The following is a 27,786-nucleotide window of genomic DNA, read 5'->3' as shown; positions in this document are numbered from 1 at the left end:
ATGGTCAATGTGAAGAAATTCTGCAGGCACCTGCATTATTTACTACTACAGATTATGCTGATGTGACTTTGGATAAATGGAATAAAGTTCTTGCTTATCATCAGGCTCTCATTAGATTAGAGTTACACAGTGCTTCTCTGGTTCAATACTGCAAACAGGAAATTAATCCTTGAGGATTACGTGTGTATCGGGGACCCACGATGTTTAAAGATGATACAGCATCTGTTACGCAATGGAATATGATATTAAATCGATGCTTGCTGGATTTAATGTTATATGTATCCCCAGATGCAGAAGGAACCGGATGTTCGTGCTGAGTCTTTTAAAAATCTGAATAATAAAGCACCTTAGCACAATCAGTCATCTTCACTGTGCTCATTTTGATTTTCAACTTGTGGAGTTGTTTCTCTTGTTTTATTGATATATCTATATAAATCAGAGCTTCCCAAACTGTGGGTTGGACCCCAAGGTCACAAACTTGCATTTTGGGTTCACAATTTGGGTGAGGGTCTCCATAGGTGCTTCAATATTCTGCACCTCATGGGGGCCAAATAATTTTAATTGGCCGCCGTCATGGGGTCACAGCCATATAAAGGTTGACAGCCACTGATATAATAGATAGAAATACATACATTATATTATTCACTGTATGTTTACAATATATATATATTTGTAGCAGTATGGAAATATTATACACTGTGGGGCTCATAATCAAAATGGAAATAGGTCTAAAAACCCACCTAAGTCAGCACTTGGATGACCTAAAAGACAAGGGCTGATAATGGAAACGGGTTGGGAGTTCTGGGTGGGGGTGGACCTGGGGGGGTCCAGTGGATTACCTTTGAAGGGGTGGAGGGTGTCTGGCAGGAGGGACTGGACATCTCTCCTGCCGGCAATAATTTGGGGGTTCAGTGTCTTGCAGGAGAGATTGGGCATCTCTCCTGCCGACGATTGTTGTGGGAGAGTGGGGGGCTGTCCGGCAGGAGAGATTGGGCATCTCTCCTGCTGATGATCATTGCGGGCAGCTTCGGGGGTGATCCCTCCTGCTGTAGTCTTCGCAGGCATGGGGTGGCAGAGAGAAGGGATGGGTTCCCCAATATGACACATATGAAATTAGTACTTACAACACAAGAACACTTCAGACACTCTTTTCCTTCAGGCTGAAATTCCTCCCCTTCCGGATACTGTCTGCCTTCGAATAAACACCCTAAAAATAGAAAGAGGAAGTAGCTGGCTAAGCATTTATCAGCAAAGTGGTTTCAATTCAAAATTCAGTACACAGCAAAGCCACAGGAACCAGCAGTGGCGTAGCGAGGGTGCATGGTGTCCCTCCCCCACCCTCTTCCCCGCCCCACCTGCTGGGCATGCGCAAGCTCCTTCCCCATATTTTTTTTAACTTCTGCACGAGTAGACACTAACTTACTGCCCATGCGGGACCCAGAAGTGGCGTCAGAGAGAGTACCAAAGTCGGCACGGGTAGCAAGTTGGTGGCTGCTCATGCCGAGTTAAAAAGTTATGGGGGAAGGGATACGTGCATGGCAGGGGGAGGAGTGGGAAAGGGGACAGAAAGGAGGAAGATGGCGCCCAGGGCACCACTGGGAACCAGCAAACTCAGACCAATATTGCTAATAGTTTCATATCTTCAGCAGCCTCTTTCATCACTTCCATATTATTAGTACATGACTAGAAAATATTGCCTAAACCTCCAAAGACTCAGCTCCCAACAAAGCTCTATAGGATGAACAAACAAGAATATCATACAAGAAAGAACGATAGTCTGATTTACAGCAGGGAAAAGTTCTAAGTGCTTTAGAAACCTTAAACTGAGGTAACTGGATGCTGAGAAACAGTAGATATGAAAAGGGCAATGATGCTACACTGAGTCTTAACCTAATCTGTCTCAATAGTTGGCACTAAATATACTTTACAAAATGGCTGATGAGAGAGGAAGTCCAAAACAAAAGAGGCAGAAAACTGTGGAATCCAATGATCTTGACATGAAGTTTATTAAAATGCAATAAAATCAAAGCGATCTCCACTTCACTGAGTGTCTGACATATAGTAGTAGACGGGCCCAACACGTTCTGTGTTTCGGCTAGCTATAGCCTTCCTCAAGAGTCCAGAGGGAGTAACATAATTGTGTACGACTGAATGGAAATTAGATAAGAAATGCTATAGTGTGGTGACTATGGGCTCCTTTTACTAAGCGTGCTAGACATTAATGCCAGCATTGGGCTAGCGTTAGTTCTAGAAGCGTAGTGCGCGGTAATTTCCTGCGTGCGCTAAAAATGCTAGCGCACCTTAGTAAAAGGAGCCCTATGTGTGATTGTGAAATAGTGACCACAGAGTGAATAAAAACTCAGTGAAAGGATGCATATTGAAGATGGAGATGTGCACATGAAGTGATATGACTGGATAAATAGGATGTAGTGCTATAGTGTGGTGACTGATAATGAGATAGTGAGAGGATGTATACTGTAGTTAAACACACAGCCCTCGAGAATTCTAAGTGGAATACAGGAGGTGAGACCTGAAAAAGTGAGGCTGGTAAAACAGAAATCAAGGCATGTGACCCAAACATGGACTTGACCTGGATGTAGAGACATGAAAAAATGAAAATGGCCCATTATATACCGGGTCAGTAAACAATCGATGGAATGTGGAGGTGGATACAAATGAAAGATAAAATCCTGCAAATAATGAAACCTATAAGCTAGAAAAATATACTCCAATACAAAATCAAAGCCAAATAAAATCAAACAAATATATATAGACCAAATAAAACATATATATTGTATAACATATCTCACGTCATCAAAAACATATGCTTGAAGAATAGAGCGCATTATACCTTGAGTAAAATAATTAGAGTGCATTATACATTGAATAAAATAGATGAAATACCTATTCCATTTCTGGGAATGACTTGCTAGCAACCAAATAAATTGAAAAAATTGTGAAAAGAGACATTTCTCACATAATATAAAGTCATGTAGTAAACAACAGAGAACATTATACATGGAATGGATGAAATGCATTTTACTTTACAAAAATGTAAAAATATAAATATATAAAATAGCTTATATATGAGGGAAATATAAGAGCTAAAACAGTATGAGTACGATACATACTTAAGCACTTATTAAAAACTTATAAAAATAAAACATGGAACTGGAAGGAAAACACCAGTGGGCACAAATGGTGGTACAATAGCACTGAGCTAGGTTTAGGGCTAGATATACAATACTATTTTGAACCTGTATGGCTCTATCTTAAAAAAGGAAAGGAGAGGAAAAAATGTGGGCCCGCAGCCATCTCCTATTTATCAGTCCACTTCAGCAACAAGATTTCAGATTTGTTTTCTGCATCATAAGCAAGTCAGTCACTTAACAAGATTTTTGCAGTGAAAGCATCATGATTGATGATGTACAGAACATCACGAGAAGGGAAACACTGACAGTGATGAAAGAGCACTTCTAGGGACAGTTTACAATTGTGTGCATTTGTCTAAAATAAAGGAGAGGAACACCTTTTGAGGATCAGCTTGGGGATCTCTGCAGTAGGTTTCACCAGGGCCAGCTCAAGGGACTTTGGTGCCCTGAGCCAAATTTTGTGTTCCCCCCCCCAACATACACACATCGGCATGCACCTCCCCACCATCACACACACACACAAATCAATTTCCTTCTAGTTAGCCAGTCCACATGCTTAACTCTGACTCACTCCAAGGCTCCTGGAAGGCGTGACATCTTCAATTTCCACTTGAACTGGTGGGGGTTCAAGTTGTTGTATAAAAGAAAAAAGCTTTTATGTGATAGCTTGAACCCCCTATCTATAAGACTCTAAGACTGCCACTAGGGGTCAGTGGCACTATTTTGAAGAAGGCTGTAGAACAGGGGTGGGTAACCTTTTTATACACGGAGGGCTACATGAATGTCAGAATTATCTCTAGCAGATTGGAAATACACAAAGCTCTGTAGACCTTCTGAAATGCATAAAAATATAAATTTAACTAAAAGCAATGGAAACAAACTACTAGAGTGGATATTCTGAAAATATTTACAATACGGTAATTAAAATCAAAGAAATACTGTATAATGACATTTTCTGTGTACACGAATACAGGATGTCTGGTGCAGTACTCGGAGAGACACTCCAGGAAAGACTTGGGAGAACTGGTTGACAAGTCAATGAAGCCATCTGCGCAATGCGTAGCAGCGGCAAAAAGGGCAAACAGAATGCTTGGAATGATTAAGAAGGGGATCACGAACAGATCGGAGAAGGTTATCATGCCGCTGTACCGGGCCATGGTATGCACTCACCTGGAATACTGCGTCCAGCACTGGTCACCGTATTTGAAGAAGGACACAGTACTACTCGAAAGGGTCCAGAGAAGAGCGACTAAAAATGGTTAAGGGGCTGGAGGAGTTGTCATACAGTGAGAGATTAAAGAAACTGGGCCTCTTCTCCCTTGAAAAGAGGAGACTGAGAGGGGACATGATTGAAACCTTCAAGATAATGAAGGGAATAGACTTAGTAGATAAAGACAGGTTGTTCACCCTCTCCAAGGTAGGGAGAATGAGAGGGCACTCTCTAAAGTTAAAAGAGGATAGATTCCGTACAAACGTAAGGAAGTTCTTTTTCACCCAGAGAGTGGTGGAAAACTGGAATGCTCTTCCGGAGGCTGTCATAGGGGAAAACACCCTCCAGGGATTCAAGACAAAGTTAGATAAGTTCCTACGGAACTAGAGCGTGCGCAGGTGGGGCTAGTCTCAGTTAGGGCGCTAGCCTTTGACCTGGGGGCCATCGCGAGAGCTGGGCACGATGGACCACTGGTCTGACCCAGCAGTGGCAATTCTTATGTTCTTATGTACACTTCTCACAGATTGCTCACCCCTGCTCTAGGCCATCAATATATATATGGGGAAACCCAATATCCTCTTTAATAAAACCCTAAGCATGTATGCACACTTAGAAGGCCGTGATTCCTACCTCCGTGCTGTGTGCCAACTGCGGCACTTCAGATCGCTATCACGGCAGGAGAGATAGCCAATTTTTTTTAAGAAGTTGGACAAGAAATCAATGCATGTAATGGGGAATCGCCAGCACCTACTTGGGCCATCTCTAGTAACTTTTGAGCCATGAGGTAACCATAAATTCCTGTAGCCTTTACCACAGTCATCTTCAGCTTTCTTCCCCATCTCTGACACATCAACTGATGAACAAAAAGGCCATGCCTCAATTTTAGATAGATATCTTTATCTTTATTAAAATTATTCTCTACCGTTTTACAATACCAATTAATGACTGAACTAATGATGATGATCTTAAGGTGACTAAACAGGTAGAAAAGGTGATGCTGAAAACCAGAAAAATGCACAGGTGTATAGGGAGAGGAATGGTCAGTAGGAAGTGTAAATGCCATTGTATAAATCTCTAGTGAAGTCCTATTTGGAATACTGCGTGCAATTCTGGAGGCTACACCTTCTTTGATGGTTTATTTGATATACCATGTTTCTTATCTAAATTAAAAGAGTTTTAAAAAGATATAAATAGGATGGAGTAGGGCTGGAGTAGGATGGAGAGGGCTGCTACAAAATTGTTCAGACTTATAGATCTCAATATGTGTAATCTGGAAGAAAGAAGAGGGAATTGTATAATAGAGATGTTTAAATATGTCTGTGGCATTAGTGTACAGGAGGTGAGCATTTTTCAAATGAAGGAAATCTCCAGAATGAAAGGGCATAGGATAAAATTAAGAGATGATAGGCTCAAGAGTAATCTACGAAAATACTTTTTTTTACAGAAAGAGTGGTAGATGTTTGGAACAGTCTCCCTTTAGAAATGGTGGAGACGAAAACTGTGTCCGAATTCAAGAAAACATGGGACAGGCACATGGGATCTCTTAAGGAGAGGAGGAGATAGTGGATGTTGCAGATGGGAAGACTGAATGGGCCATTTGGCCTTTATCTGCCATCATGTTTTTAATGATTTACAAAATCATCCATAAAATCATAAATAAACAAATCACAGCAAAATAAATCTTCCCACAGCTCAACTACACTCTATAACAGCCTTTGTTAAATTAAGAGATAAAAGCCAAGTTTTTAATCATTTCTTAAATTTCTTCACATCTATGTATGTTACCTGGGCATGTGGGGCAGCACAAGCCTGGTAGCCTAGTAGGGCTTTTGCAGGTGACAACACACTGCAGCTCAGATTCGGTAATGACTCCTTCCTGAAAGAGAATAAGCATAACCTATTGGATAAAGCACCTATACAAACATGCAATCAAACTGGGAGAGAATGAGTTTGAACAACCTACTAAGTTTTATTATTAGTGCAATGTATTTATTCAGAATATTCTCTGGTCCCATAGGAAATCAGTGCAATTGGGGTGGGGTTGGGGGGAGGGTTGCAAACAATTCAATTTAAAGTTCAAACCAGGCAGGTTCCATCCCAGTTCAAATTTGACAAAATCCTCATATATTTCTGAAATATTTAGAAGAATTGGATATTTTTCTCCATTGATCTCAGTAAAAACTCAAGCAAATATTAAAATGGTTGTAGGACATGAGAAAGTAAGTTGATTTTCCATGGATTCATGGTCAATATATACAGATGAATTACCCCAAACTAATAGCTCAGGAACCAGTTTGTAATTTGTTTTCTGAACTCTTTTAAAGGTATTTACACATAATGAAACATAATATAGCTTAACACAATTGATGCAACCCTGTAGGCAAGTGATGAAGAGATGTAAGTGGAAGTAATTTTTGTGTCAACGGCTTTCAATCAAATAAAATGAGGAGGGACTTTTTTGATAGGACATCTAAGTCTGACTCAGGACATCTAGAGTTATATGTCCAAAAAATCAGAATCCATAATCGCCATCTAAAACCTGTTATAAAGGATGTCCATGAGTTCCGATTATGGAACCACTAAAACGTCCAAGTTAGGCATACAACCCTCAAGACATCTAACTTAGGGCTAGATTCACTAAGCAAATCAATCGTTTGCGACCCCTTTGTGACCTGATTTTCCTCTGCCCGATTTACTAACCTCTTTCCTGATCATCCTCCGATCCGATCTGCACATGCAAATGAGGGGGATTGGCATTAAAATGTAGGCAGGCAGCGATTCACAAAACAAATCTTGAAAACGGACTGGGCTGGCCGATCAACAAAAGAAGCGACTGCTGGGCACCAGTTGCTAACTGCTTTTCAACTGCATCTTGCTCTCTCGGCCTGGATTCTCCTGCCCGACTCTGCTCTCCTGTCCCGAATCTCTCCTGCCACCCCGAATCTCCTCCTCTTGCCATCCCGACTCTCCTGCCATTTCCTGCACTATGAGCCCGTGGTTATAACCCACAGGTTAAAACCACGGGCTCGCGAAGAAAAGTTAAACCAAAAAGTAAAAATAAAAAAAGGTCGCTGCTTTTTAAGCATGCGCAGACCATTCTGTATCATATATCTCTGGCACTTCTATGGCTGGCATTATCTGTACACCTAAAATATAGGCACATATCTAACCTTTTGCACTAGAATTCTATAAAGAAATACAGGCACCCACTTTCCTTTAAAGAATATGTTCCAATCAGGTGCCCTCTTCTTGCCTGCATTTAGGTGCACTGTTTTAGAACTGCTCTATTTATGGAGTGCCACGTTTCTCCTTGCTCATTGACAATAACAGTTACCATCTGAGTGCTAAAACCATTTCTCTTCTGAATCAAAACAGCATTACACAGATTCATGAATGCTACTTGTTAGTTTGAATTTCTTGTTCTTTTCTTTTTGATTGAAGCAATGGCGTACCAAGGGGGGGGTGGGGGGGGCGGTCCACCCCGGGTGCAGGCTTAGGAGGGGTGCACAGCCGGCCAGGTCCGTAAAATTCAGCGGTGAATTTGAAACAGCTCTCTTTCTTCCTCCCTGCCTCTTACCTTCGTAGCCGCGAGTCTAAATTACCTTCTTACAGCAGCTGGAGTTGCTTGTGGCTGCCGTAAAGGTCATCTCTGATGCAACCGGAAGTTGCATCAGAGACGACCTTTACGGCAGCCATACAGCAGTCAGCTGCTGTACGAAGGCAGTTTAGACGTCGCCGGCCACAGGGCAGGGATGTTTGTCGGATCGGGCCTGTTGTCCAGTGTGGGGGGGGAAGAAAGTGCCACGAAGGTAAGGGGCAGGGAGGGAGAAAGGGAGTAAAGGTGGGGTGGAAAGGAAAAGACGCTGAAGGAAAATGGGTAAAACAGAGGGGGGAGAAGGACGCTGAAAGCACATGGGGAAGACAGAGTGGGGAGGACGCTGAAAGGACATGGGGAAGAGAGAGTGGGGAGAAGACGCTGGCAGGGAAGAAGACAGAGATGCCAGACTATGGGGGGAACAGAGGGAAGAGGATGGGTGCCAGACCAATTTGGAAGGGGGGAGAAAGGGAGAGGCACAGTAACAGAGCAAATGGAAGACTCAGCGAGAAGAGAAACAGTGGATGGAAGGAATTGAATGAGAAGATGAGGAAAGCAGAAACCAGAGAAGACAAAGGTAGAACAAAAATTTTCTATTTATTTATTGCTTTAGGAGACATGTGTCACTGTTTTTGTGGTGTTGCACTGTATGCAGAGTCCAACTTCTTGCTGGTTCAATTTTAACCTTTGTCTATGTATTTCTATTTTATCCCCCCTTTTACAATACTGTGGAGCGTTTTTTAGCGCCAGTCGTGGTGGTAGCAGCTCTGTTGCTCAGACTTCTATGAGCGTCAGAGCTGTTACACCGTGACTAAAATCCACACTACAGTTTTGTAAAAGGGGGAGGGGTTAGTTTGTGATGACATATTCCATATTAGGTGAAGGTGTTTTCTGTGTTCTGTGTGTTCGAAAGACATGGTTTTCTGTTAGGATTGATGGTGTAGGATTGATTCCGCATGGAGGAGTCTCTAGCGAAGAACATCCAGAAAGGAGATAAATCCTTCTTCAGGTATATCAGTGACAGAAATAAGAACTCAGGCGGGATACTATGTCTTAGGAAACCAGATGGAGACTATGTAGAAGTGGACTCGGAATAAGCCCAACTGTTAAATGAATACTTCTGCTCAGTCTTCACCCGCGAGGCGCCAGGACTCAGCCCTCAGCTACAGACAAGGGTTGACGCAGATGACCCGTTTAGTAATTTCGAGTTTACACCCAGCGGTGTCTACTGCGAGCTGTCAAAGCTTAAGATTAACAAGGCAATGGGGCCTGACAACCTACACCCCAGGGTTCTCAGGGAGTTGTGTGATGTCTTGGCGGAACCGCTATCCGCGCTCTTCAATCTCTCCTTTAGTAAGGGTAACGTCCCGTTGGACTGGAAAATGGCTAACGTCATTCCACTCCACAAGAAAGGCTCCAAGATGGAGACAGCAAACTACAGACTGGTGAGTCTCACATCAATAGTGTGCAAACTAATGGAAACTCTAATCAAACGCCAATTGGATACGATCCTGAACGAGGAGAATCTACCGTATCCCCGTCAACATGGATTTACTAAGGGGAGATCCTGCCAATCCAACCTGATCAGCTTCTTTGACTGGGTGACGAGGAAGCTGGATGTTGGGGAGTCCCTGGACATCGTATACCGGGACTTCAGTAAAGCATTCGTTAGCGTACCACACCACAGGTTTCTGAGCAAGATGAGTTCTATAGGATTGGGTGACACATTGACGAAATGGGTTGGGAACTGGCTTGGAGGTAGTCTTCAGAGGGTAGTAGTGAACGGCACCCCCTCTGAAATGACGGAGGTAATCAGTGGAGTGCCACAGGGCTCGGTCCTGGGCCCAATCCTATTCAACATCTTTATAAGAGACTTGGCAGAAGGGCTGCGAGGTAAAATAACATTATTCGCCGATGACGCCAAACTAAGCAATGTAGTGGGCAAAAGCACAACAGACATAATAAATTCAATGTCCGACAACATGATGCACGACCTACTCCTACTGGAGCACTGGTCTAGGTCCTGGCAACTCAGCTTCAATGCCAAAAAATGCAAAGTCATGCACCTGGGCAGCCAAAATCCATGGAAGACTTACACCCTTAATGGCGAGATCCTAACAAGAACTGAAGCAGAATGAGACTTAGGGGTGATCGTCAGGGAGAACATGAAGACTCCCAATCAAGTGGAGCAAGCTTCATCCAAGGCAAGGCAAATCATAGGTTGCATACGCAGGAGTTTCGTCAGCCGTAAGCCTGAAGTCATTATGCCATTGTATAGATCCATGGTGAGGCCCCACCTGGAATACTGTGTGCAATTCTGGAGGCCGCATTACCGTAAGGATGTGCTGAGACTGGAGTCGGTCCAGAGAATGGCCACCCGGATGGTCTCGGGACTCAAGGATCTCCCGTATGAGGAACGGCTGGATAAGTTGCAGCTGTACTCATTCGAGGAACGCAGAGAGGGGTGACATGATCGAGACATTCAAGTATCTCACGGGCCGCATCGAGGTGGAAGAAGATATCTTCTTTTTCAAGGGTCCCGCAGCAACAAGGGGGCATCCGTGGAAAATCAGGGGCGGGAAACTGCACGGGGACACCAGGAAATTCTTTTTCACTGAAAGGGTGGTTGATCGCTGGAATAGTCTTCCACTTTAGGTTATTAAGGCCAGCAGCGTGCCTGATTTTAAGGCCAAATGGGATAGACACGTGGGATCTATTCACAGAGAAAGGTAGGGGAGGGTCATTGAGGTGGGCAGACTAGATGGGTCGTGGCCCTTATCTGCCGTCTATTTCTATGTTTCTATGATCTGTACTAGTCTGGTTTGTTTAGTTTTACAATGAGTGTATTAATGTTGTACTGCTCACTGCAGTATGTAAGAAGCTGCCTTTTCCTAGATACTCAGGTGTGACGTGTGGCTTGTTAATAAAAATCATGTTTTTCGTACAGATGGGGGGGTGCCAAAAAATGATGGACCTCTGATGTCACATATGCTAGGTACGCCACTGGATTGAAGAAATGCAAGGCATGAGTGAAAAGAATTCTCTCTGAGCCCCTACTTTTTCTGGCAATCTTCTATGGCTAAATTTGCTCTGTAGGGTTCCGGTAGGTCATATTCTGGACATGCTGGTATTGGTGGTAGAGAGATTCAGTCGGCTCTTGGTGGATTTCCTGCCTCTGCTTGCTCAAGACTACTGCAAATGACTGATCGTCTTGGAGGGTTAGCAACGCAAGAACATGCCTCATTGGAGTCGGTGCTAGAGGGAGAAATGATGGTGTATGTAGAGATGAAGCATAAGGATGGATAACATAATAAGACTCCCTAAGCAGGGACATCTTCTGAGTTAGTAAGTGAAGAAGTGACTGAGTTCTTCTGAGTGAGACTTGCAGGAAATCTCAGTTCCTAGCTTGTTAGGTCAGGATCAGCTTTCCAGGAAAATGAGCCTCTTTGAGGGACGCATGAAAGAAATATTCAAGTGTTTCCACTGAAATTTTTACCTATAAAAATATGACTTAGGGCTCATTCTTTGAAAGAAGATTGGAATTCAGTCTAAATATTCATCTGAACTGTTTCCTAGGTTCTCAAAGAGGTGTTAATGACGACTAACCCCAAACATGGCTTCTATGACAACTGACTTGCAAGAAGTGGAACCAATAAATGTTGGTGTTTATAGTTACAATGCTGAATGTTTAAAAGTTTTGAAAACAAATGCATAATAAAATTTATATTTTATTACAGAGTCTGTGGGTTGGGGTTCTTTGTTAGTCTGTTGCAGATGGGCGTAAGAGGAGGAGTGATGATATTAGTACACAAGGTTTACCTTGTAAAAGAGAATTGCTGCTTAAAGACACAAAAGGCCAATATGTAACCTGAACGTTCCTTTTTCAGGGATAAGAACTGGTTTATGCTCCAGCACATTCAAACCCCAACTTTAATTGTCATCTCTTACGGGTGTACCATAACTATACAGATAAGCCTAAGCTTGTAGCTGGGGACATGAACTTAACACTTAATCCAATTGGACTGCTCGCTTGGGGGAGTAGCAGGCCTGGAAAAAGGGGTCCTACAACATTTTTGTACCGCTCTGGACCTCATAGACCCTATGGACCTATAGGACCATTAAGCTGAATTTCTAGGTGCAATATAGACCCTTGGTACATATTGTACCCAGAAATTCAGCTCAATGGTCCTGGCATTTTGGACTGACTCACATGCTTTTGTTTGATATCTTGCCACTGTCATCTCCTGTACCTTGTGGTTTAATGGGTTTTTTCATGGAGAGCTATCTTGTTGGCAAAAAAGTCAATTTTGTTGTATTGACCAATGTCAGATTGTTAAATTAAATTTATGTTGATCATATCTTCTTTTATGGGTCATGCAACAGCCCTTGGGGCTGGGATGGGCGGAAGGGGGGGGGGAGAGAAAAATGAAAAAAATATATAGTAGAAATGTTTCTGTCCATTTGATTATCCATGGTTTGGTTGATGATGTGTTCTGCACAAGAATTTGTATTGTTGGACTGTCTTTAATAAAAAGGATTTAAACATAATGCTGACATTTAAAAGTCATGCCCACCTCCGCTCACTGCAATAATCTGGATAACTTATTGCAGACCACTTTAACAGGACATCAACTGCTGAATATCCATCCCAATATTTACAAAGCTGTTCTTTAAGTATCATGGGTGTGTGCATGTCTGTAATATACCTGCCTGTTGAATTTCCATTTAATTCACTCTTCTTCAATGTCCCTATCAAGCAACAACGATCATCCTCAGTTCTCACAATCTTCTACAACCTCAGTCGTCCTCCAACTTCAATTTCCGGCTCACCCTCCCTCAACCATAATGCAATCCCTTAAATCTTATTCCCACCTTCCTAAAGTTAATTTCCTTATCGCAACATACTGGATGAACTCTAGCCTCTAACCTCATTTCCTGTCCTAGACCTTGCAGCCCTTTCCCTAGCTTCAGTTTCCCTGTTTAGGTATCGGTATGTATGTTTTTCAATATGTAAAGGTAATGGAACTTGATATACTCCTTTTTCTTTGTGGTTACAATCAAAGCAGTTTATATTTGTTAGGCAGGTACTTGGGGCAATGAAGTGTTAAGTGACTTGCCCAGAGTCACAATAAGCTACAGTGGGAATTAAACTCACAACTTCAGGGTGCTGAGGCAGCTGCTCTAACCACTAGGCCAGTCCTCTGATTTGTGTAAGCAGCTCGGCAATTCAAGGAGAAGCATGACTAGGGCTCTTAACTATTATCTGAATGTGCATGTGTTGGGAGGGCGCTATTTGGTTGCTTGGCAACCAGTTCAAAAGATGATTGGTTAACAATAGAAAGTATTCATGAAAGCATTAAAAATGAATAAAGATTAAAAATAAAGACCTAGGCCCTCTTTTACAAAGGTGTGCTAAGCGTTTTAGCATGCGCTAAATCAACGCTTACACTAACCATTAATGCGTCCATAGCGCACCTTAGTAAAAGAGGGAGTTAATGATTGCAGACACCTTTTAATGAGATGTGGTTTTATTATTTAGGAATTTCTTCAACTACTGCAATCAGGAAGTGGCACTGTTGTCTTCATGTGTTACATTGTCAACAATTCTCACCCACCAAGAAATATTTTTGTTGCGTACAACTTAGCCTTTCCATAGTACATACTGTTCTGTGGCTAGGGCTGACACTAGTCGTCTCAATACATTTCCTGTTCATTCTTGAGTTCACCCTATAGGCAGCAATTCTGGCAGCCATTCTATAGTAAATCTCCTATTGAACAGACAGCATTTTTTCTGTCAGCAATGTAGGGTTGGAAACACTCCCTACCAGAGGCAAGCAACTTCTATCCTGAAGAGCTCCAAATGGGAAGATGGTAGGGTTACCAGACGTCCGGATTTCCCTGGACAACTTTGTCCGGGTTTTGAAAACCTTTCCTCCACATCGCGTCGAGCAGGAGGGCATCCGCACATGTGCGGATGTCCTCCTGCCCTATGAGAGCAGGCAGCGGGGGGCGGGACTGGGGCATGACAGGGCGGGGATGTGTGGAACTGGGCAGGCCTGGGGTGCAGCTCTAGGTGTCTGGTTATTACAAATGGAAAATCTGGTAATCCTAGAAGATGCCCTGCAATAAATGTTCTCTGATCTGTTTTCTTTCTCTGCTCTATGAACCTGGCTAATTTGCACATTTTAGTTCTGCAGGCAATCAGACCTCTTTGTGACCTACAAAGACTGAAGATGTCTGTTTCTGAATTCAAGAAGGCGTGGGACAGGCACGTAGGATCTCTCAGAGTTACTAGGGATGGGCAGACTAGATCGGCCATTTGGCCTTTATCTGCCAACATGTTTCTATTCCCATTCCATATGATAACTGGAGAACCAGATTCAGTTCTTCTTTCCACTGCTTTATGGACATGATGAATTTATAATGTCCACAGCTTAGCCAGTTAGTGACAATTCACTTCTTACCTTTACTACGCTACTGAACTGAGTACTGGTGTGAATATTGGCTGGTGCCCAGTTAACTTACAGGTCAACACATACCCTGGTATTCAGTGCCAAGATCCACACATGCTTACCATCATGGGCTGAATATTACCCCTTTTATTATCATTTTTAATTACTATTTAAACAGGTAAAATTCCTGAACCCTCTCACCACGCATTCCCAGCATCTGACTAGCGGTGCACATTGATCTTACCTGACACTGGTGAGTAATACAGGGGTTGGTTGGGACTTGCCATTTCATGGAACTGTTGTAGATGTTTCCTTCAAAGCTGCAATCTGAGAAGAACCATTAGACTCTGGGTTACCACACTTGTTATAGCATATTACAAGCAAGCTAAAAGACATTAATAAGAAATTCATGAAACAAGATGTATTTAAATATTTCACGAGGTACATTTTAAACAACAGAGATAGCATCTTTCACAGGTTACTAGGCAAGAAAGAGGATCACCTGGCGACCTACAGAAGACAATCACCACCACAACACTTGATGACATCACAATGGGTTACATCAGATTTCCTGAATGATGCGACTACATTACAGCATGCTAAGTTTAAAGCAGCCCTAATCATACAAAGTAATTGTAACACAGAGCATATACATGTTATATATGAGCCAAATATTATTATTCTTCACTTGAAAACCAATAAAAACTTTTGAACTAAAAATCTCATCTATTTAAAGCTATGTTTGGAGACTGTTAGGTGACCCAGCGCTGGATGTCTGCAAATCATGTTCTGCCCTGATTGAAGGTTGGTAATATTTATCCTCTATAATAAAAACCTAAGCGCGCATGTGCACTTAGGACGGCATATTCCCTGCCACCTGGGTCCGTGCCGAATTCAATTTTTGAACACGGAGGCAGGGAACACGCCGGCGACTCTCCCTCCCGCCCTCACTCTGTCTCACTCCGTCTAACAGTGGTGTCAAACTCACGGCCCCCCAGGAACTGTTCTGCGGCCCGCGGTCTGGCCGGCTCCCTTACCCTTGCCAAAGTTAATTTTAAGTTCAAAGCCACCACCGCGGCTCCTCTCACCTGTGTCGGAAGCCTCTCTGACATCACATCAGAGAGAAGGCTTCCTACGCAGGCGCAGATCGTGAGAGGAGCCACTGCGGCACCTTTATGCTCAAAAATAACTTCGGCAAGGGTAAGGGAGCCGGCCAGAAACGCTGCTGCACAGGGAAGTGGGGTGGGGGAGGGAAATACTGCTGCTGCACAGGGAAATGGAGGGGGAGGGAATGCTGCTGCTGCTGCACAGGGAAGTCGAGTGGGGAGAGGGAAATGCTGCTGCTGCTGCACCGGGAAGGGTGGGAGGGAAATGCTGCTGCAGCACAGGGAAGTGGGATGGGGGAGGGAAATGTTGCTGCTGCACAGGGAGTGCTGCTGCTGCTGCTGCTGCTGCACAGGGAAGTGAGGTGGGAGAGGGAAATGCTGCTGCTGCACAGATAAATGGAGGGGGAGGGAATGCTGCTGCTGCTGCACAGGGAAGTGGGGGGGGGGAGGGAAATGCTGCTGCTGCACATGGAAGTGGGGGGAGAGGGAAAGGGGGCCAGGGAGCAAACTTGCTTTGCTTTGGGGGGAGAGGTGTACTAGGGGGCAGGGAGCAAACTTGCTTTGCTTTGGGGGGGGAGACAGAAGAAGCCACAGAGAAAGACAAAGAAAGGCAGGCAGGCAGGGGGCCATGGAGAGAGACAGAAAGACAGGCAGGCAGCACATGAGAACGAAAGACAGCAGACAGGGAGAAAGACAGAAAGAAAGATAGACAGACAGGGGGCCAGGGAGAGAGACAGACAGAAAGACAGACAGACAGACAAAGGAGGCCAGAGAGAGAGAGACAGCCAGAAAGACAGACAAAGGGGGCTAGGGAGAGAGAAGGACAGACAGACAGGGGGCAGGGAGAGAGATACACAGAAAGAGACAGACAGCGGGAGGGAGAGAGACAGAAAGAAAGAAAGACAAACAGACAGCAGGAGGGAGACAGACCGAAAGAAAGAAAGAAAGAGACAGGGGCAGGGAGAGAGACAGAAAGAAAGAAAGACAGACAGACATATATTCTAGCACCGGTTAATGTAACGGGCTTAAACACTAATTTTATATAATTATGTTGCTTTTTGATATGAATGTTGCTGTCTCCTTTTTGTTCTCTTTCCTGTTTAATATTTTGGAGTTCTTTTCCTCGTAATTTTTAATAAACTGTTGTGCTGTAGTTTTATGAATAGTGGTATATCAAATAAATTTAAATCAGGCCAAACCAATGGGCCTATGTACTGATGATAGGCTATATTTACTAAATGCACTATCGAGTTAGTATGTGCCAATGCAGGTAATGTGCATTTTAGCTATATAATATGAGATGTATGTAAATGCATGTTTACACACAGTAAAACAGTAGTGCCTTTGATTAAATCTAGACCAATGCTAACATTTACACACCAATTACCACATAAATGGTTAGAATATTTGCATATCTGTGTGTGCACATATGCTGGAATTCCACCAAAGCAGTCGTCTGTAACTACGCACATATCTTCAATAGCACGTAGTTTACTAGTGGGCATGCACATGGGCACATTCTGAGTAGAGTATGGGCTGCAAAGATAGATGTATGCACTCAACTTAAAGCAAGCACATGCATCTCTGGAGGTTACCATATATACTCAAATATAAACCCATCCAAATATAAACCAAGATACCATTTTTTGTCCCCCTTTTTAGGGGAAAAATGGTAAACTGAATATAAACTAAAGGTTTATATTGTTTGTATATGAAAAATGGATGGAAGAAATTGTGATACAATTAGTACTATTATTATGGGGGTAGGATGAGGGGCAGAGCTTGGGCGGGTCTGGGTTGGTATCTGTTAGGCTTAGGGGATATTTGGCTTGAAGAAGTTGAGAAACACTGCTCTAGTGAAAGTAACCCACTGTGATATGTACACTGAAATTTATAATGACTTAAAAATTGAAACAAAAATTAAGAGGAGTTATGTGCTGGTCTAAATGGTTGCACTTTAAATATAGGCACATTTTTAGTCCCTTACACTAGTATTCTATAAAGAAAAGTAGGTATTAAGCTTGCAAAATCTACATGTATTTGCTGCCATATATGTTCTGCATGCAGAAGAAGAGTCAGTTAAATAGCTAATGAAATAACTCTGTTTAATTTCTAAGATGGTGATAGATATTGCTAAGGTAATCACAATTCTCCTTAGAGATGTATGCAAAGAAACCAATGAGTAATACTAGCCAGCGTGTGTGATTGGAGATATCAGCTGCGGATCATATTGAAAAAGGCATCCGACCAGCGTGCACTGCTAAGCTATGGAGAAAAAGTCGGCACGTATTGCTGGCAGTGTCAGCTGTAGGCATGATTGGAAAGCCCACTTTAGGCACCACTAAGCGCGGGTAAACGGCATGGGTAAATGGTGGGAGTATCGGTGCTTGTCCCCGTGCTCTTCAACATCTTTATAAACGATCTGGACATTGGTACGACGAGTGAGGTGATTAAATTTGCGGACGATACGAAGTTATTCAGAGTAGTGAAGACACAGGGGGATTGTGAAGATCTGCAACGTGACATAATTATGCTCGAGGAATGGGCATCAACATGGCAGATGAAGTTCAACATGGATAAGTGTAAAGTGGTGCATGTAGGTAACAAAAATCTCATGCATGATTACAGGATGTCCAGGGCAGTACTTGGAGAGACCTCCCAGGAAAGAGACTTGGGAGTTATAATCGACAAGTCAATTAATCCGTCCACGCAATGTGCGGTGGCGGCGGCGAAAAGGGTGAACAGAATGCTGGGAATGATAAAGAAAGGGATCACGAATAGATCAAAGAAGGTTATCATGCCGCTGTACCGAGCCATGGTGCGCCCTCACCTGGAGTACTGCATCCAGCACTGGTTGCCGTACATGAAGAAGAACATAGTACTACTCCAGAGAAGAGCGACTAAGATGGTTAAGGGGCTGATGGAGTTGCCATACAGTGAAAGATTAGAGAAACTGGGCCTTTTCTCCCTCAAACAGAGGAGATTGAGAGGGGACATGATCGAAACATTCAAGGTACTAAAGGGAATAGACTTAGTAGATAAGGACAGGTTGTTCACCCTCTCCAAGGTAGAAGGAACGAGAGGGCACTCTCTAAAATTGAAAGGGGATAGATTCCATACGAACGTAAGGAAGTTCTTCTTCACCCAGAGAGTGGTAGAAAACTGGAACGCTCTTACGGAGTCTGTCATAAGGGAATACACCCTCCAGGGATTCAAGACAAAGTTAGACAAGTTCCTGCTGAACCAGAACCAGAACTCTATAATGTGTGCCTTTCGTAGAATCACATGCACAGCACTGCTCTGCACCTAACTTTTAGGCATCATTTATAGAATTTCCTCATAAGTGCTCATACATTATAATTTTTGCACATTAATGAAAACATTTGCATGGGACCTGCTAACAAAAAAAAAAGAAAGAAAGAAAGAAAAATCCTGACTATACTGTCATGTAAAATATAGGCTTGGAGGAAATTCTATAAATGATGCTCAAAAATGGGTACCAAAAAAGATTGGCACTAAGCGATATTCTATAAAGGGCACAAACCATTTGTAGAATCTGGTAACCCTACATATGTACAATCTGGGAGTAAGCATGCAGGAAAGTCCTGTGTTAAATACAGTAACACAACAAGCAAAGAAGATATAGGAAACCCACAAAATGCTAACAAGTGGGAATTAAAACAAAAGGCACAATGGAGTGTGACGATCTAAAAATCGATAAGATAAACATCATAACATTAACAATAAATTAAAATAAAAAATACATGTTTGAAAGAGGCTTCTTACAAGATGATATCCATACAATTTTTTTTGCAAGAATGAATAAAGAGCTCCTATGGAAGCAACCCAAAAGTAAATATCTTATCGGTTTTAGATATGGACTCCTGAAGAAGCCAGGAAAGCCGAAATACAGCTTGTGTTGACTCCCATATATGAAGCGCATTAATAAAGAGCTTTGAAAGAATTAATTACTTCATTACACTCCATTGTACCTTTTGTTTTTATTTCCACTTGTTTGGACACCTTGTTAAATACGGTAATGTCATATTTTAGCCTGTGTTAGTACAAGGGCCCCCTGTTCTTAGGTGGGATTTTTTTCACATACCCACTTTACACAGTGTTGCTTAAAACGCTGTTGAATGTATTATGTTGACATATTTCTCTAGTGATGGTCCTTGTTATGTTTGGTACAGCTACATAGTAACATAGTAGATGACGGCAGATAAAGACCCGAATGGTCCATCCAGTCTGCCCAACCTGATTCAATTTAAATTTTTTTTTTTTTTTCTTAAAAAAAAAAAATGGATGGACCATTCGGGTCTTTATCTGCCGTCATCTACTATGTTACTATGTTATTATGTAGCTGTACCAAACATAACAAGGACCAGCTGATGTTGAAGGGGTAATTTGGACTCCTGAAATACCAGAGAAGACTGAGAAGTGCTTCACCTTTTAGTACATATTTGATGCTTATTTTGTGAAATAGGACACAGCATAGTTTATTTATTTTAAAATGGTGTTTTTTTGACCTATGGTTGACATCTATCCACAGGTAATAAGCCATATGCAGTAAAGGTACTGATGAGTGTGGGCTTTGGAGTGGGTATCTGATGTTTTTCCACCACTGGGAAAGTAAAAAAACAAAAAGAATAAAAGATAAAACACAAAAAAAATTGTATAGTGACAAGTTCCTGGAGGAAAAGTCCATAGTCTGCTGTTGAGATAGACATGGGAAAGTCACTGTTTGCTCTGGATCGGTGGCATGGAATGCTGCTACTATTTACGTTTTTGTCAGATTCTTGTGACTTGGATTGGCCTTTGTGAAGACGGGATACTGGGCTAGATGGACCATTGGTTTGATCCAGTAAACTATTCTTATGTTCTTATCATTTATTGTTTATGTATACATATGAGCATATCTGCTATATTCTAAATATTTACATGTGTAATGTGTACATAAATGTCAGTGCCTGTTTTATAGAATTGCCACCCAGAAGTCTACTCTGTACACTGGCCATTTCCATGTGGTAGTTTAGGAAAAGGGGAACAATTTCACTTTGTACCCATAGCCAGTTCTGTCATACGATGGACAAGAATTCTTTTCTGACCCTATTGGTGATCAGCTTAGCTCACTGATCAGCAAGTTTCCTTTGAACATAATTAGAGAATGGCACAGGGACAAATTTATGATTTTATGATTTTAAAGTGTTTGAGGCAGATGAGGACGGAGCTTGGAGGAATGGGGCAGGGACAGGAAAAGAACTCACGGGGACGGGATGGGAAAATGAGTTCCTGCGGGGACAGGGAAAAATTTGTCCCCGTGTCATTCTCTAAACATAACTTGTTCAGCCTTATTTAGTTTTTGTCACTATGCCACAGGATACACTTAGCAGTCACCCTCATTCTATACAAATGTGCTTTTTTACCACCAAGACAGCCATGTAGAGAACCCTGCGTTGGGGGAGTGTAAGCCCCCCTCTATCAACTCACGCTGATCTCCCAAGAGCAGAAACCCATAAGACCAGGGCACAGCTCGCTGGAGGATGCGCTCCAAAAAAGGAAGAGCTTGCAGCCATAAGTCAGAAGAAGGGCATTCCAAAAAATGGTGTGTTGTCATAGTCTCCCGTGCTATTTTCTGACTGCTCTGTTTTATGTTTCTGATTATTCTGCTCCTGTTTGTATGTTCCTTTGCAGTTGTTAATAAAGATAATTTGAGAAAAAAAAACAACCCCAAAAAACAAATATATCGGTAATTAAATTCAGTCCACCTGAGATTCAGACCAAGGGAGATAGCCAGCTGTCTCCCGCAGTCTGCGGTGAAACTGGAAATTCAATGCTGGCACTGTTACCGTGTATTTGGATGGCTGTGTCATAGCTAGCTAAACCGATCGGTTGGCCGGCTAAGTCCTGGCGGCCAAAGACAGACCTGCTTTTTAGGCAGGTGTCTGTGGTTGCTGAACTTAGATGGCTAGCCGGGCTAACCGATGAACAGGATATTCAGCAAGAAATTGCCAGCAATCTCACAGTGAATATCAGCGAATAGCCAGCCAAGTGCTGGGAATGGCTGTTCAGCAGCCATTTCTAGCCAGCTAAGTAACGCCGAATATTTCACCCAGTATACAGTAGTCAACTCAATATACCCACTCTGCAAAAGGAATGTTTTTAAAACCTGCTCGTACCTTTGCAGTGCTCACAGCAGGCTCCCTTTTGCTTGACCACCAAAGCGCATTCCTTAGAGGGCACCGGACACTTCTCTCTTTTGCAGGTCACTTCGTTATTCTAAGCAAAAAAAAAAAAAAGGAAAAACTTTTTCAGTTCCTGACAACCTATAGCCTCAGTTTTACAAACTTTATTTGCTCCTTAACTGCAGGATGGAGTGTGAATAGCTTTTCGGAGGTTCAGACCTTCACAGGGAGGATATTTGGCTTTATTCCTGAGCCTCCTTTTCTGCAGAAAAAAAAAGGTCAATGCGCTCTTAAATCTCTTTGTGGTTTACAAATGTTGCCGTTCCTTGCAGAAGTACAGAGCACAGACCTTCCCTTATTCCTCTTTCCCTCAGTTGAATTTGAAGTGCATTATATTTGCATTTCAAACACTTTTGACCATATGTGCATGGAAATGGAAACTTTACAGAATGAAATCAAAATGAAGCCTATTGGTTGCTGGGCTTCCTGACTTCACCTTCTTATTGGCAAGGGCATCTTGAAGTTTTGCCAGGCATGCTGGAACAGCCTTCGCCCTTATCTGTGGTTAGAGCTCATTCAGCAAATTTAGAGGCAAAGGTATCAAAAGTGGACTACCATTAAGACAAGGGTTAGCAGATGTCCAGATTTTCCCCTTTTGAGGACATGTCCGGGGGTCTGGATGGCTTTTCAAACCCCAGAACAATAGGAATGAAAAGGGGGGAGTCCAACCTTGTCTGCAGTGAAAAAACCAACCAGGAAGAAGCAAGCCAAAACTGCAGATATGTACAACGATGTAGGCAAAATTTATTGTGACAACCAAACTATATATTAAAACCTTTTTACCACACAGGGGACCCAACACGGTCCGTGTTTCGGACAACCTTCATCAGGGGTCCATGGTAGAAAAAGGAAAAAACATGTGTCACAACAAATGTTGAAAAGTATATAATAAAGCCAAACTGATGTTATGTCACGCCGAGAGTCACTAGCGATTTTTACTATTCAAAATGACTCTCAGCGTGACATAACATCAGTTTGGTTTTATTATATATTTTTCAACATTTGTTGTTGTTTATTAGCTCAATTCTATTTATTTGGTTTTATATTCCGTCCTTCCAGGAGAGCTCAGAACAGATTATAATGTTATACAAAGTGATAGCAAAATTGGCACGGCAGGGATATTTTAGTGCAGACAATAATTTTAGTTCATGCACAAAACATGGAATTTTAATTCTTGTTTTATTCTAATTCTGTCAATGATGAAAATGTTAGGTTTTTTTTTTTTTCAGTCCTGTCCTAAAACTTGCAGTTTTTATTCAGTTCACAAACTCATGGCAAATAATTTTTAGCTCTCCCCCCAATTTTTTGTTCTAATTCAGTTCACAAAATTGCAGCAAATAAAGCAAGAATTGCTCTTTTTAATTGTGAGCAAAGCAGATACAATTGCAAACATATTAAGAACAGCTCTCAGAATATCACACACAAGTAAATTATCCCCTCCCCCCTTAACAAAAGCCGCACTGCCGAGCAGCGAACAGCACAAGCTAAATGCTGAGTTGCCTATAGGAACAGAATGGATGCTCAGTATTTAGCTCACAGTTTAACAGAGCGGTTTTGTAAAATGGGGGGTAAAGCTTACAGATACCAGGTTTTGCCAGTATTCTATTATGAAACCTGGGCACCCAGATGCCATTATAAAATAGGTGGTTCCTGCTTAGCATGAGGAGGCAATTACCATTTATACAGATAAGTGCCTTATCTGACTCATCTATGAATTTTCTGCAGCATTATATAAATAGTGCTGCTGAAAATTCTTGCAGACTAAAAACATAAGAGTTTCATAGTGGGACAGATCACAGGTCCATCAAGCCCAGTATCATGTTTTTCAACAGTAGCCAAAACAAGTTACAAATACTTGGCAAGATCCCAAAAGAGTGGCACTTTCAGATAGTGCTATGCAGTGGCATAGTAAGAGGGTGCGGGGGCTGCGGACCACCCCGGGATCCGTGTCAGTGGGGGGCGCAGGCACTTCCCTGCCCTGCTACATCACACCATGCTTGCACCGTCCCTCCCCCACCCCTTACCTCTCTATATGTTTGCTAGTGCGAACAACTTCTGCCTTTTGCTCACGCCAGCCTGGTTCCCCTCTGAATCACTTCTGGGTCACGGGGCCAGGAAGTGACATCAGAGGGAAATCCAAGGCTGGTGCGAGGAGCATGCTGCAGAAGCTAGTTGTGCTGGCGAAAATTTAGAGGTACAGAGGGAGAGGGAGAGGGCAAGTGTGGAGTAGAAGGCGGGAAGGAGCAGGTGGCGTGGAAGGAGTGGGGATGCAGAGAGGAGGGGAGGCGCTACCGCCCTGGGCCCCTTCTACCATTACTACGCCACTGGTGCTATGGCAGAGCAAAGGCATTCCTCTTGACTGAACAGACAGACAGTGCAGTGATAATTCAAGTGCAATTCATTCAGCTATGCAGATAAATGTAGGCCAGCAAAGTGGTTTCCTAACTTAAACCACATACTTATACAGTATGCCCCCGCGAATTCGCAGTTTGTGAATCACCGACTCATTCTTTTGTGGTATTTTCTGACCGCCTCTTCTGGGAACTAAAGTCAGGCTACACCAATCAGGAGCTGCTCTCCTTCCGCTGACAACTCTAGTCTCCGTCCCGTCTTTCTTGCGGCACTGTATGCCTGGAACAGGTTGCCTGAATCAATATGTCATGATCCATCCCTGCAGTGTTAAAATCAAAGCCAAAGGTCCACTTTTTTGAAACTGCTTTCAACTCTTAACTCCCCCTCACTGCTGTCAGATACCTAAACCCACTATAACCTCCCCAACCTTGAAATGTCCTGTCTAAATTAGATTGTAAGCTCTTCTGAGCAGGGACTGTCTATTGTATGTTAAAATGTACAGCACTGCGTACGGCTTTCAGCGCTATAGAAATAATAAATAGTAGTGGTACCAGATAGCGTGTCAAAGCAGCTCCTTCTTGGTGTAGCTTGACTTTAGTTCCTGGAAGAGGCGGTCAGAAAATACTAAGAACGATCCCGCACCTGATTTTCAGCACCCGCCGCCACCCCTGCAGCCCTCTCCTACCTCCGATCTGCTTCTAAACTGCATTTGCGGTTTTTCAAAATTCACGGGTGCTCCTGGAATGGAACCCCTGCGAATTTCGGGGGAGTACTGTATTGATAATGGCCGAGTATCATGGCTTTCCATAGAGCTAATGGTATTCATTGCTGTTCACAAATATAAGGTGCTTCTCGTTTTCCAGATGATAGTGCTAAATATATGGAATAGATTTAAATGCCGTGGATGGTGTTTTTAAAGAACCACTGGCCGTGATATTTGAATATTGACTCGATTTTTATAAAGCAATACTTTGACCACATTTGTCGTGTTTACGCCTGCCCTGCTTAGATTTAAAGACACCCTTTTAGAAAGAACATATGCCTGCCAATCCTGTTACACCGGCCATAGACCTAAATGCGGCATGGATGTGCATAACTTGCCGTACTCTGTAAATTTTGTGCGCAACTAGGAGTCCCACCCCTACCCCTCTCTTGCTCTGCCCTTATCCACACCCCTTCGCATTTGCACTCCCTTATAGAATAGTGTTTAGGGCACTAGCGTCCAAAAGTATTATTTTTTGGTGCATATATATGCAGAGAGGGGTGCCTTCACATAAGCATCTAGTTATAGAATCACCCATATAGTATCTTACGCTCTACAGATAAATGCCAAATATATCTAAAATACGTTTCATCATGGAAACACTACTTCACCTAGTGGTGTTATATTTCTGATCTTTCGAAGAAGTTTATAGAATCTCTTCTGTTGCCAATGGTACATTGATATGTGTATCTGCAACTTTCTAAAGGTGGCAAGAAGTGTTCTATCAAGAATTTAAGGCAGATGTAGAATGAAGTTAAATCAAGGAATTTTCTCCTAACCTTTAATCCTGAAAACTAATCAGTGCAACTCTGGGGCACATGAGAGCCCAAGAAAGTCTCTGACGTGAGTTCCCACTGTAATTGCTGGTTTAGGCCATTAAATACTGCAGGTGGCCCCTTCTTTGCTTCCTATTACTTAATTAGAGACCAAAAAATCAAAGGAAACAAACAATTATAAATACTGTGTCAAGAGTTATAATACACCACCCATAGTGCATTCCCTCCCTATGGCCTTCGGCATTTCTTTTTGTAAGTGGGAGAAGGCTATCAACCTCACTGAAGTCTTGGACTGTAGGCGACAGCTTGACTTCCCCTGCCTTCACCCGTGGCTGCAAAGAATATTTTAGCAGATTCCAGGCATCATTAACTTATTACATCATTGCACACCTGGAGGGAGAGAAAATAGCTTTTGGAAATAAAAACTACCTTCTCTAAATCTATTGGGTTCTCTTCCTTCTCTCTGACCCACTGTAGACATCTTAGGATGCCACTGCAGGGGGGCAGAACTCTCTGATGGAAAGTTGCTAGAGAGAATGAAATATACTATAATGCTATCAATATTTAAGAACTGAAAAGATTTTACATTTCTAAACTATCATTTTTGGTGGGAGACAATATGTCTATTTTATATATATGAAGCTAACTTAGCTGAACGGTCTGGAAATACGGCCTCGTTTAAAGATGTGTGGAGCCCTTTAGATGGTTTTGTTTAACTTGACCATTTATTTTTTTCATCAAAAGGGGACATCTATTAATTGTCAGTCCCGCCCCCAATCCCGCCCTAGCCCTGCCTCAAACCTGCTCTAGCCCCGCCTCCAATTTCTTCCATTCATTTTTCATGTACACATAATATCTTATTAATTCATAATGGTAACCATAAAATTTTTAAAAACTACAAAGCTCACTATATGCAGAGAAAATGTTAATTATCATTTATATTTGGGGGGGTTCAAAGATGTCAAGGTAGATGACTTTAAAATATGCAATGTCACCTCAGTAACTATAGAAAAATAGACAAACATAGTGCAAAATATAGACAGCAGATATAAATTCTCAAAACTGACACATTTTGATCACTAAATTGAAAATAAAATAATTTTTCTTACCTTTGCTGTCTGGTGATTTCATGAGTCTCTGGTTGCGTTTCCTTCTGACCGTGTATCCTTTTTTTCAGCACCCGCCGCCACCCCTGCAGCCCTCTCCTACCTCTGATCTGCTTCTAAACTGCATTTGCGGTTTTTCAAAATTCACGGGTGTTCCTGGAATGGAACCCCTGCGAATTTCGGGGGAGTACTGTATTGATAATGGCCAAGTGTCATGGCTTTCCATAGAGCTAATGGTATTCATTGCTGTTCACAAATATAAGGTGCTTCTTGTTTTCCAGATGATAGTGCTAAATATATGGAATAGCCATGGATGGTATTTTTAAAGAACCACTAGCCGTGATATTTGAATATTGACTCAATTTTTATAAAGCAGTACTTTGACCACGTTTGTCGTGTTTACGCCTTCCCTGCTTAGATTTAAAGACACCCTTTTAGAAAGAACATATGCCTGCCAATTTTTCTGCACTCAGGCCCAACAATTGTCCCTTTCTATTACCTCCCTCCTTCCTTCCTATGTCCTTAGTGCCTTAGTGCCTCCTTCCCATGTCCTTAGTGCCCCCAGTGCCTCCTTCCATGTCCTTAGTGCCCTCAGTGTTATGTTATGTAATCCGCATAGATTTGTAGGATATGCGGCACCGTATGCCTGGAACAGGCTGCCTGAATCAATGTCATGCTCCATCTCTAGCAGTATTCAAATGCAAGCTAAAAGCCCACTTTTTTGAAGCAGCTTTCAACTCTTAACTCCCACTCACTGCTATCAGATACCTATACCCACTATATCATTCCCTCTACCATAATCTCCCCAACCCTCAGATGTCCTGTCTGTTTAAATTAGATTATAAGTTCTTCTGAGCAGGGACTGTCTATTCTATATTAAAATGTATAGCGCCGCGCATGCCTTTCAGCGCTATAGAAATAATAACTAGTAGAAGTAGTTAACTAGAGGAACTGATAGAAGCCTTGCTCTTACAAAATCCCCGACACTTTACCCGGCATGGTTTTCAAAGTCTTTGACAGCTCTCGCAT

At 42.5% G+C, this 27,786-nt stretch overlaps 1 protein-coding gene across 1 annotated transcript in view; it reads right to left on the bottom strand.

Moving 5' to 3' along the window:
* The window catches only part of BMPER (BMP binding endothelial regulator), a 437,990-nt gene that overhangs the window by 352,115 nt on the left and 58,089 nt on the right, over positions 1-27,786 (bottom strand). The window contains exons 3-6 of the mRNA XM_033930598.1: positions 21,695-21,794; positions 14,654-14,736; positions 6,148-6,238; positions 1,125-1,207 (exon numbers count right to left, since the gene is read on the bottom strand). Coding sequence (XP_033786489.1) covers positions 1,125-1,207; positions 6,148-6,238; positions 14,654-14,736; positions 21,695-21,794 — 357 coding nt within the window. The remainder of the gene's footprint in view (positions 1-1,124; positions 1,208-6,147; positions 6,239-14,653; positions 14,737-21,694; positions 21,795-27,786) is intronic.

The sequence above is a fragment of the Geotrypetes seraphini genome, chromosome 2, assembly GCF_902459505.1.
Source record: "Geotrypetes seraphini chromosome 2, aGeoSer1.1, whole genome shotgun sequence".
Lineage (NCBI taxonomy): Eukaryota > Metazoa > Chordata > Amphibia > Gymnophiona > Dermophiidae > Geotrypetes > Geotrypetes seraphini.
This window is presented reverse-complemented; position numbering and strand designations above follow the sequence as displayed.